Below are 13,189 nucleotides of genomic sequence, written 5' to 3' on the forward strand. Positions count from 1 at the left end.
CTTAAGTAAAATATTCATTTGCAAATTAATACAAAAATGACATGTATTATTGACACCAAATGTTTAATTTTGCTACAATATAACATGCTAAAACAGGTTTTATTCACTGAAATAAGAAAAGCATATTCTTGCATTTGCTTGTGTTTGTATACTATATATATATATATATATATATATATATATATATATATATATATATATATATATATATATATATATATATATGTATGTGTGTGTGTGTGTGTGTGTGTGTGTGTGTGTATATATTATTATTTTTTTTTTTATTATTTTTTAAAACTGTCACTGATATCTGATTTGTGGGACTTCTGTCAGCATTTGCAGGCTAAAGCAGGTGCATGTCTCACAGCGGGTATCAGTTACAATCCTCTGCATTCTGCCATGCGTCTTAGTATTGATAAAACTATAAATACCACTTTAACCCTGAAATATGATATGACAGACTCTGAAGTGGTCTGACGGTGCAATGATAGCCTGTCTGAAAGGACTAGCAGCCTGACAAGAAGATGATTAGATAAGAAGGCTCTAAACATAAAGAGTTCCCTTAAATTGATCAGACATCCTCTTTCTGTCACTTTTCTCCAAGTCTGAGAATATCAGAGTGCTTTCAACAATAAAACAGCAGAGCTAGCAAGCAGGGAAAGTGCCTTAAATAAAAGGAATACTTTTGTAGAAAGAAACGAAGTCGTGAAGGCGATAAACCCTGAAAACCTAAAAATTACAGCCCACTGAATATGCCACTATTCATTATATCTAAAAAGTTCAGGGCCATAACACAGCATACTTCTAACAAATAACACATGCGGCAGCCTGCAGGAATCCATTAAACTGCTCATTCAGTCAAAACAACTGCCATTTACATGCAATACAATGAATAAAAGAATGAGAGTGGCCAGTGTAATGTAAAATGTTAATTAAAGTCCAGTGCTGACCATTTGAACCTATTATGGTTAGTAGCTGTCTTATTAATGAGGCCGTCTAGATAGGAGAGGCAGTGTATTTGTGCACACGAGTGGAAGAGCTGAGCGTCGGGCTGAATGAGAGTCAAACTTATGATGCAATGCAAAGAAAGAAGGAGTGGGTCTCCGAGTAGCCCTTTTTAACATGGTCCACCAACCCACCCGTTAAACAAATTTTAATTACATTTACAATCACAGTTGTGCATTTCTCTCATGATCTAAAGTGAAAATCAGTGGATTCAATGGCGACCTTTGACCTTCTCACCTATGTCTAAAGATGTGACGCATCCTTCAGAAGTCATTCTAATATACTGATTTGGTGCTCGAGAAACATTGACTTTACAGTCATTTTTTTTGCATAAATGAATTAATTGTATAGGTTTAATAGTAAATCAAAAGACCATTGAATCCTAGGCTTACTTTATTATGGAATAATGCAGCCTATACATCTAAAGCATTGATTTAATCCAGATGAAATGGCTTCTTGCTGTCCTCTTGCAGACACGATCCAGTCTTATTCCATTAGATGTAGCGTTAGTGGGACAGCTGACAGGGAAACATGTCAGAAATGAAAATACAAGCGTGTCTTTGGGAATGACAGGCTCAGGGAGATGTTGGCGACTCGGGTGTCAGTTTATATTTGCCACTGGGCTGACAGGGGTTTTTGCTGCAACTGGAGGGGCCACAACATGGAGAGAATCAGTGAGGCACAAAGCATTTTGAGTAGCCTTCAATTAGAAAGACATAACCAACTGAACCCATAATCCCCAGATCAGTGACGGGAAGAAAGTAAATAGTGCAGCGCATTAAAATGCAAATAGCACCGCAGTACACAGTTGCTGTTATGAAAAGTCCATCAACATTACTCCAGCATCGCTGGATTTGAAATTAGTAGCTGGAAATGTGGCAGGGCTCCAAACTGACTTAAATGGTCACAAGTAGCATTAATAGCAAAATACAATCTAGTGACCATTTAAAAAAAAGAAAAAGTCAGGGATTTTTCGTTGTTTGTATATGTTTTTCGTGTGTTGTCAATCTGTGTATTAGTTGCCGGATCTATCAGCGAAAGTTTCTGCTGGTTACTTTGTTAGGCCAGTAGGTGGCAACAAATAACTGTCCTTGAATCATTCAACGATTTTCTCATAAAAAACACAAATTTATATGACAACAAAACGAGTGACTCCCTGTTTCCATGTACGTTTACCTGCCTGCAGTATAGTAAGTGAAAAACAGTTTGTAAAAGGAGTAGTATTCTGAATTCACAGTATTCTCACTTCCAAAGTGAATTTTCAACAGACACTTTAGTATCACGTGAGAGGATTTGTGAATAACACTGAAGCGAAACAACTGATGCCGTAGGTCTCATACCAATGACAGTGTGACAAATGCAGTATATACTGTGTGTCTAAATTGCGTTCATACTACACTAGTCAACAGTTGGAGTAGATTAAAACCTTTCATCTAAGTTGTCCTACACTGTAACACAGAATACATAGTTCAGTCGTGAAACTCTAGCTGGTGCACACTGATTGGTTGTTATCATAACTGATGATTTCAGAGAGTTAAACCACTTCTCACAAGCTGATTGGTTCATGCTGCATATGTGGCCAATGGGCTTACTGCCCTGCATTTATATGGCTGTCTAGCATTCACTGAGATTCCTGCAGTTTAAAATGACTGTTTGGGTTTTTTTATGTTTTAACAGTGAAAACTACTTTTGACTGTAGAGCCGAATTGCAAAGCCAGTGCAAACCTGTCTACAACACTTTGATTAGATGCTGCTGTCATATATATATATATATATATATATATATATATATATATATATATATATATATATATATATATAGATGGCTCCCTGATAATTTCTAAAGTCTGGAGCCTCATGTTCCTCTTTTTCTCTCAGGAAAGAGTTGGACTTCTATGTTTAAGTGTTAGCCATACTTAAAGTATTAAAAGACACTGATACAGTTAAGCACAGTATGTTTTTTAAGCAAGAGGGACATTAGCTCATCCGCTGACTGTGAAAAGCAGGGCTCAGCAGTCTTACCATCCCCCTTTATTGATGTTTCCTTTTATTGTGGCCCTTTACAATACGCTAGATGTTCCCTCTGGCTGTCAAACGTCTTTGTGTGCTAGATGATGCGAGTAGAATGGGCGAAGGTGCTATCACGGCTCACACACACACACACTGTAAAGGAACTCCTGCCTCTTATTTCATTTTTACGAGACTTTATAATCCCGCAGAGCAGCTTTACTGATAGCGAGGATGTGGTACGTTATAGACTGCTGGAAACGTAAAAGCACCCTCTTCAACCGCACAGAGAGAAACAGACACTGCAACAGGAGGGAAATTATTTCGTTTTCTTGCTCTGTATGTACAGATGGTTTAAAGTTAAAGCAACTCAAGTTTATTTTTTAACAAGGATCCATCGTTTGGTCTGATTTTAATAGTTAATAGAGCAGATCATTTTCTGTCATAATTTAATGAAGGCTTTGAAAAGAGGCTCTTAATAAACGACGGGGCAGTTTGACCCAACAGCAGAGCCACATCCCGAGCAAAGTGTGTGTGTGTGTGTGTGTGTTCTCTCTGTGTAATTAACCTGCAGAAGGGATGCTAATCCTGCTCTCATCTACTGAGAGTCCAACTCAAACAACTCATTTGCTTAAAAGGCAGTTTACTACAGATTGGCAGCTTTCCTGTCTCCCTCCTGTGTGTGCGTGTACGATTACTCTTTCACACTCAGGAGCGGAGACTATTAAAGAAAAATAAGCATCTCAGCATTCTTCCCAGCTGAGACAAATTATGGTAATGATAACACAACACATTAGCACATTTGCTGTGGTGTTATGTTGAATTTCCCATGTCATTTTATGGACAATAGAACACTGGTTAGAATACCTAAAAAAGGTTTTCAGTTGCATAAAAACAGTATTATTGATATTATTGAAGCTTTAACTTTGTCATTTCTCAATGTAACTGTTGATTTGACCACAGAAAAAAGTAATAATAATGAAAACAAAAAACATTCATATATATACTGTACACTACTGATTAGATAGATAATAAACCCTACTCCATTAGGGCTGCACGATTATCACATAAATCATAATTGTCGAATATTCCCTTAAAAATTGTAATTGTGATTATTAATTACGGTCATTACAATTTAAAGTGAATGATGTTTTTAACATTGTTCAAAGCAATAATGAGCAAAAAACAACTGAAAAACATATCGCTTTTGTATAGTATTAAGCCTCAAATGTGAACTATACATCATATCGGTTTCTTTTATTAAAAAAAACCCTAAAAAACAATGTAAAAAAAACCCTTAAGATCAAAAGTAGAAAGAAAAGAATACAACTTAAGCACACAAAATATAAGTGGGTTCTGAACAAATAATTGCCACTTTGATAATGTAATTGTGGCATCTATAATTGTAATTGTAATTGCAATTAGAAATTCAGTTAATTGTGCAGCTCTAGTCTCTATCCACCTATTTTTATGTGCGTTTTAGAATATTGCATACAAAATGCTAGATGGAAGCACCAAGATGCACTTAAATTCTAAAAATGCATAAATACTTATGAGCACAATACAGTTCTACCTTTGCACGATGGGACGGGATAACTTCACTAACCAGCGGACCGATCCCATTGCACAGCATCTGAAATGTTGTTTGGGTCGTTTTGAAACCCCTGAGCAAAGTCTTTCATGAAATTATTTCTTGACTGCGTTCTCGAACAGCAGGCATCCACTTCTGAAAGTAATGACAGCATTTATGCAATATTCCACTTTTGCACATAAATTAAATTCTAATCTTTGGATGGAAGAGATAGATTGGACGGAATCATCCCCTCTCAGAACTGTGTCTTCTCTGAACCTCTGCGAGAGAGTCTGACGTCCCAGGGCTCCGGCTTAGAGTCTGCACTGGGAACCAAAGGTTTGGGCTTGAATCGATACACTATTCTGAGAACAGCTTGACGTGACGTACAACAAACCCTTCAGTCTGACCTGACTTCAGATCACGGGGAATAAGTCATTCCTGACAGTCCCAGATGGGAACTGTGCGCAGTGATTTGTTCTTCAAAAGTTTGAGGGGACAAAACAAGCCTGTCGGTGTGAAATGTCATTCAGAATAACTGATTTGCTGGTGTTTATATGCATTATCCCAGCAAGCAAGTTAATCACGTCTGGACTTGTTTGATAGCAGCACTGAAAAAACTGATTTACGGCCCACAATAACCGGCATAAGCTAACTAATTATCTTCCATATTTCCTTCCCATTTCATTTTGCAAATCATAATCGTGAAACCCATGACTTCATGTATATTCAAAAACACATTTATATAGTATATGCTAATTGCACAAATCCATTTAACACCAGTATGTCTAGCTACACTGACATCATCATCATCATAACCTTATTACTATTATTAGTGATAATGCTAATAATAATAATATTAATAATAGTTATGATATATATAAAAATGTATGACTAATAACAATAAATCACAAGTAATAATAATAACAGTTGACCTAGTTTCTATTGTGTCCTCTATCGTGTTTGTCGCTATCGTATATCTCTTAATAGCTCTTATAATTTAATCACCCAGGGTAAAATGTAAATCAGCAAAACATCATTCCCGTAACGGATCTATTTGCTCCCTATATACAGTACAAAGCTGCATATGGAATATGGGTCAGTCCCAGTTCAACTATTATATCTAGACATCTATGCGTGTCTTCAGCGCTCTCACACACATATAATAATTCCCACAGAGTGAGTCCTCCTTTTGCGCTCTCAGCCACATCCTCCTCCAATTAACAGCAGCACAGATCCCGCATCAAAAATCTCCTCTTGTGTTCCAGCTCTCGTTCTGAGCATCCACGTCCATTATTCCCAAATGTTTACATAGCCCTTCAACCCCCGGCGCCGTCAGCACACTTCACTGCTCACACTGAGGTTAAGTAGTTTGAGCAGCGCGAGGCTGTTTTCCGTCTGAGCACCTGTTTAACCAGGTGCTCTGTGAATGTGCCGAAGCCCCTCGACTGCTTACTGTACATGTGTAATGTAGCATGACACTCAACACTGTATTCCCATCACGACTGCTTCTGTAGCAATGTTGTGAAGACATTCACCCTCCCTTCTTGTAAAGAACAAAGGGCAACATGAAAGCTAATTAGGAGTTTAGTGACACTGCACGCTATCGCTGTGGATAGCTTTGTTTGATAACTGGAGCATTCGAATTTTGTTATACAGTGCTTACATACAATGTGCAATACGGTATACTACAGCATTTACACATACAAGTGACCTGAGTAAGTGTCACGAATCCGCTGGCTGTCCGGACTATTGCCCGTGTCATGATCACTCATTTGTCTCACCCTGTTCATTGTTGTTTGCTTGTTTCAGTTCTCTGATTGGTGGAGCTTCTCTACAGAATCGTGGGTAATGTAGTTTTATCAGGACGTTAAACCCGATTATTTTAAACATCAGTTGAAATAATGCAAGCTGATGGTTTTAACAAAAGTATATTGTATTGTTTAACAACTTTGGAGCTCAAGGAATGTATTTCTTTAATGGTTTGCAAGGTGTTGTTAAAATTCCAATTCCTCTATTTAGAAAATGAATGAGATCATTTGATTTCATTATTTATTTATGTACCTGCACAACGCTGCACAACCAGTGTTATGAATGAACCATTCATAATATATTCATTACATCCTTCTTGACTCACTGTTTGATTGTAATTATTTGGCGGTATTTGACTATATTATTATTATATTGCAGCATTACGACTTTTTTTTAAATAGATAAATAGCCTATATATATATATATATATATATATATATATATATATATATATATATATATATATATATATATATATATATATATAATAATTTTTTTCCCAAGATAACCGGACACAATTTACTGAATTAAACAGGTTTGTTTATTATAATAAGACAGTTCTGGTTCAGCTTTGTTGATTATAATGGTTGGACTATAATTATCAGAGAGGATCTGGCAACCTGCTGATGAATAATATGAGTCAGATCTGCTTTGCGACCTTAGTGATCTATAGACAATCAAGACACCGAACAAGTGTGTGACTCATAAAATTATATCGTAGGCCAGAGACATCTGTGATATTTGTACTGGATGAAGAAGATATAAGGGCCATAGATGGGACTCAACTTGCACATTACAATCAAAAAATCATAGAGTAGACTATAGTAAACATGAAAATAAAATATATCTTGTTTATGAAGGAAAGCTTTTGACCCTTTAAATTGTACTTTTCATCTTTCTGTAAATAAACTTTTACCTCAGTGCTTTCGTTTGACCTCAAATAACACACACACCCTCCAAATCCAATCCAATGTCTCCAAGCCATCCTTATGAAATAATTGCAGTTTATGACCACAGAGAAATGCTAGGAAGAGAGAGGGCAAAGGCTATACAGCACACTACTAAATTAACTCTGCGCCAATCTTTTCTGTCACATGCTAATTTAAACAATATTAATATTTAATGTATAAGCAATGGAACCATGGCATGCATGAAGTCAAACGAAGCAGTGAAGAGACAAACGAGAAGACCGTGAGATTAGAGCACTGCTCTCTGTTGAATTCTGCTCAATAGTCTTTAATCAGCACCTCTGTCATCTCACTGACTGGCCGGCTTTAGCTGTCAGCAGAATCTGCTGTGTGTAAATCCAACCAAAGACCATCCGACAATAGTTCTCATTTGAGCATGCCCTAAAGCCTCTTCAGGAAACAATTCACTCTGAATTTGGATTTTATTATTTACTCACCCTTAAGTATTTCCAAACTTTATGACTTACTGTCTCCAGTGTAACACAAAAGGAGAGCTTTAGCAGAACTTAATAAAATATAATAAAAGTGATGGGGACCAGGGATATCAAGCTTCAGAAGGGACCAAAAGAGCACCAAGAAAATTATCAATATGATAAGTGTGATATGTAATATTTTCACATCCCGATAGCAAAAAATTAAGTTAAGTGGTCTAAATTTATTTATCTGTATTTAAGTTTTCTGTGGAAGGCATAGAAAGAAATGTTCGTCCAAGCAAATTGCTCAGTCCAAGAGTTTTAATTCGATTTCCTACCTGCCTGTCAATGTATGTCTTTGTATTTTAACGCAAGGAGTGGAAATGGGAGCCTATCGTAGTAATGTTCTCTCTGGTGTTCTGCTCTGTGAGTGTATATGTGTTCAGGGGCTGTGGCTTTGTACAGTGACTGCAGGGAGGATGGGACGATCGCTTTCAGTGATATCAGGCTAAAGTAAGCATTTTCCACCTTTAATCAATGAAAAATGCATTTGTTAAAGTCTCAGTGAAAAACTACATCAGAGAATCTCTGTCAATCAGTCAATCAAATTATGCCAAAAAAACATAACATAAGTCAGTTCTATGCGCTTGTTAAGAACACAAACCTTTATGTGGAAGCATTGCGTTTGGTTAGCTAATGAAAAGTTAAATCTCGATTCAGTTATGTGTGCAATGTCTTAATTCTATTATTCTTACACTGTGGACTCTCTCTCTTGTTTCATGCAAACACAGCTGCTGCCATTTTGTTTTGTGCACTGTAATGGTTATAGGATAACTAACAAACCAGTACTGTAAATACTAGTACTTCATTATTTATGCGGTGAAAAGTTATGTTATGAAAGTGGTGCGTCTTGCTCCATACGCCTTAAATATCAATCTAGTTTGAAGTTGCCACTTATTAGCAACTACTTTCTTCATGAAAGCATGTGTTCAAATATTTAACCTCAGGTCAATGTTTCATCTCGAATTATTTACTTTTGTGTAATAAGTGGGATAATGTACATCCAGTCAGTTGTTGCTGCAAAATAAAGATGATAAACTTATTATAATCTTAATTAAAAGTAATGAAGGATTTTGAAAGTCTGACAGGAAGTGCTGGGTGATACTGTAAAGTTAACCCGGCCTGATTCTAATGTTTCAGAATGATTGGTTTAGAAATTAAGAAAAGTAATCAAATGTAATAAGTTCAATTACATTAATACAGTTATACTACTAATTATATATATAATGTTTTTGCTTTTAATCAAAGTTTTGTAATGTTGTCATTCACCCTATAGCTGGTTGTTTTGGTTCATGGATTATAATTTATTAAAAATCCTCATAGGAAAAATTAAAATGAATCCTTTCTGATCATTGATTGATGTACCATATTTGGATATACATAGACGAGATTTTGTGTGATGTGTGAACATTTTCCAAAGTTTCTACTTTGAACGGAGGAAAGAAAGTCTTACAGTTTAGTAGTCTGAGCAAATGGTTGATTTTATATTTTTTTCAGAGTACTATCTCTTTAAGATCTAAATGAAAAACAAAATAACAATCACTTCCGAAGCTGACTGGAAAACAAAGTGGGCTGAGGGTCATTGAGAGCAGGTGGGTTTTAGGCGTAATTAAAGATATACTGCGATGATGTTTCCAGGGTCTGAGAGATCCTTGACAGTACTGTGAATCACATTCTGGGGTGTAGAGACGGACGGGGGGATGGGTGGGGTCGTCATAATAACAAGACTTAAAGAGCTCTCCTGCACCACTAATCAACATGAAAGCCAAACAGACCCAAAGGCGGTGGAAAAACGGCAAATAGAGATGCGAGGTTTTCTTTATGTGTGTGTGTGTGTATCACAGTGTGTCTCTGCGCTCCATCAATACTCAGTACTCAAGTTCGTCCCCTGAGGATTCTCCCTCACACAGCTTTCACACTGACTCATACGTGCTGCCATTATTCCACTCGCCACCGCTCCAACATCTTCACATGCAATGAAATATTAACAAAAGTTTTTCCTGTGTAAAAAATAGCACTGGACAACGCTAGAAAGCCACGGCTTGGAGACTCCAGCAACAGTGCTTGAGTGCAGCGCTTCTCAGCTGGTAAAAACACAAACAATGCTAAATGCTAATGAATAAATGTAAGCCCACGCTGTTAGCATAACTAAATAAATAGGCTAATGAAAGATTATGAAAATACATCCCACCATCGCTGACGCTCCCGAGTTAGCAACACCTTGGACTTCTGTGTTTATGTTTTCGTAAAATTCCATCTGTATTTTGATGCAATTGTGTCTTTTTAGTCAATAGATGCTTCCTGTAAAATTCCTTGTATGCAATTATGATGAAGGGTCTGAGAGATCCTTGACAGTTTGAATCACATTCTGGGGTGTAGAGACGGGCGGGGATGGGTAGAAGCTAACCAAATTGGGCAGCTGAGATGCGAATAGCTCTGCGCTCCATCAATACAGTACTCAAGTTCGTCCCCTGAGGATTCTCCTCAGCTGACATACGTGCTCTTATTCCACTCGCCACCGCTCCAACATCTTCAGCTGAAATAAAGTTGATAAACAGATTGGAGACTCCAGCAACAGTGCTAAGCGCTTCTCAGCTGGTAAAAACACAAACAATAAAAATGTAAGCCCACGCTGTTAGCATAACTAAATAAATAGGCTAATGAAAGATTATGAAAATACATCCCACCATCGCTGACGTCAAAAGAGTTAGCAACACCTTTTGTGCTTCCGGTAAAATTCCATTGTATTTTGATGCAATTTTGTCTGTAATTGGTAGAAGCTAACCAAATTGGGCAGCTGACAATATAGAGAGGCTTCGTGACATTCTCTTACCTAAAAGTTGATAAACACAGTTTTTGTGGACTACAGTAATTTGGCCGATGAATTATTGGCGACCGAGCCATTAAAAGTCATTAAAATTTAAGTTGCACAATATTTTAGCATATTTCAGTTCATAGTAATGTGGATACATTTGCTAACTTTTGCATAATAAACTACATTCATGTTGGAGACCAGTGTAAAATCTGGATCTGGATGCAAAAAACTATTAAGGGATTTACGGATTAGGTGTTAAAAGACACATTGCTGCTTACAAGAAAGATCTGTGCTTCCTTGTTTTCCTCAATCTTATTACAAAGCCAGTAAGTGATTAATAAACATCCAACATAATAAGACATCGTGTCACTCTACCGGCTATTTCCACCCTCCAATTGGAAAACAAGTCCAGTAAATAGCTGTTATCTGAAATCCTGATCAACAGCTGCTCTGTTTCAGCGTGCACATCTTTAAACGACCCATGCAGAGTCGCTGAAACACTGCGGGTCAGAGGATACTTCAACCATCAGCAGCGAAAGAAAGAGAGATGCTACTTACAGGAATTCCTCTTGCTGCCGCTGGCGGATCCCGGGGAAGACATCCCAGAGTCGCTGCTGAGTCTGATCAGGAGTCTTGCAGTGGGAGCGTCGGAGTCTTGTTGTTTGTTTACAGCGCAGGCCACCCGCCACACATCCTGAACGTCTAGGCAAGCAGCACTGGAGGTTAGAGACCCATACACACACACACACACACACACCAGTGATGCTGTGGAGCAGTGCAGCTTGCAGCAAGCGCTCGGCTGTCTGATGGACCGAGAGGCAGAGCAGCAGTGAGTAGTAGATAGGAATGTACCACTCAGCATCACAGGAGGGGAACCACTCAGAAAGAGGAAGAGGGAGACTGCATTAATAGAGCTTGGAGATCATGAATAGGAGAGGAAGAAGAACACTGAGTGAGACCACCAAGATCTTCTTTTGTATTGCACAGAAGACATACAGGTTTGGAATGGCATGAGGGTGAGTAAATGACGACGGAATATTTGTTTTTGGGTGGGCTGTTCACATTTTCGCAAAAGTCAGGTCAGGGAGTAACACGCAACCTGCTGCAATCGTTGTTCATTTCTGGGCACGGATTTGAGCCACTTACCTGAACTGAACATGTCATGTGATTAATCGCTCCTGGCACAATAGCGCAATGAAAACGCTGATTGTGTAATGGCAGGACAAGAACTCTCACGGTCCTAAACCCTTCACTTGTAATCACCCTGATGTCTACAAATGACATCGGAGGTCATTCATTTCAAGAGCCTTCCTCCAAAACAGCCACCGATAAATCCCAATGTCCATAAAAAAAAAAGAAAAGAATAAAGATACTTGCTGCTGCCAAACATCCACTGCATGCTGTGAGCATGTGTGAAATACCGCTGCTGCACAAATAACATGTATGAAAAAAAACATATATAAACATACATGAGTTATGTATGTTATGTTATGCTATACAGGTGGAGCTGGGGAAGGAGGATGCTTTCTGTGACTAATGGTTTTTTAGCTACAGTATAGTTAATTGTAATAGCCAGCTGCGCTTGAATAATATTTAATGAAGAAAGTGTAATTTCAGCTTCTGCCAGCAGGGGTGAACAATCTCATGCTAACCAGCAAAACCTTGATCCTAAAAAGCTTCACGGAACTAAAACATGAGAAAAGAATTAGCATAAGAAAACTCATTTATGGCCTTTCAAACTCATGTTCAAATCACAGATCCCTCAAGCACAAATTTCATTAATTTGTTGAAGGACCACTAAAACGCCGCTACGTTTGCCAGTTAACAATAGCATCACAGTATAAACAATGACAGCTGCCAGTATTAGACGGATACGATTTTTTTTCATCCAACACGAATGATACACCCTGGCAGTCAATATGAAGCTAATTAGATATCATAACGAATACATGTAATTGGTTTGAGAGGCAGGGAGCCGCAGCTCCTCTTGATTGCCTCTCCAAATGATTGGACGCCAACTGTAGCGCCGTCCCAGAGTGAATCATTTGAGAGCTCAATAAGCAGAAGATTAGATTAGCACAGATAAACACAAATCTGTTGTTATTCAAGAGCGTCGGTACATAAAACATATAGCTTTATTCAAAACAAAGAGAAAATGGCTCTTTGTCCTTGTATTAGATTAATACTTTTGGCAGGTGCTGATAACATGCACTGATAGACCTGAAATGTAAAAATTAAAAAGTTGCTAAAGATTTATTCATTCATTCATTCCCTAAAATGAAAACTGTGTCGTTAATTACTCACCCTTATATCATTCCAAACCTGTAAGATCTTCGTTCATCTTCGGAGCACAGATTAAGATATATGCGTTGCATTGCAATGCTCTCCAAAATGGGAGAAGATGTAACTCGGGTAGAAGAATGATAGAGTAAATCATTTTATTTTTGTTTGCTTCATGCAACAACAAAAAAAAAAACTGGATTCTCGAAAGTGAAGTGAAGTTGATCCAGTGATGTCTATTTACTACATTTCTGGAGCT

At 37.7% G+C, this 13,189-nt stretch overlaps 1 protein-coding gene across 2 annotated transcripts in view; it reads right to left on the reverse strand.

Moving 5' to 3' along the window:
- Positions 1–11,475, reverse strand: part of dtnbp1b (dystrobrevin binding protein 1b) — a 28,868-nt gene extending 17,393 nt beyond the window's left edge. The window contains exon 1 of one of the 2 annotated variants that reach the window (XM_043217547.1): positions 11,209–11,475. In XM_043217547.1, the coding sequence (XP_043073482.1) occupies positions 11,209–11,251 (43 nt within the window). In that variant the 5' untranslated portion in view covers positions 11,252–11,475. The remainder of the gene's footprint in view (positions 1–11,208) is intronic. The other variant, XM_043217548.1, reaches the window with a different exon arrangement.
- Positions 11,476–13,189: the final 1,714 nt, after the last annotated feature.

This window comes from Puntigrus tetrazona, chromosome 19 (genome assembly GCF_018831695.1).
Source record: "Puntigrus tetrazona isolate hp1 chromosome 19, ASM1883169v1, whole genome shotgun sequence".
Taxonomy (NCBI): Eukaryota; Metazoa; Chordata; class Actinopteri; order Cypriniformes; family Cyprinidae; genus Puntigrus; species Puntigrus tetrazona.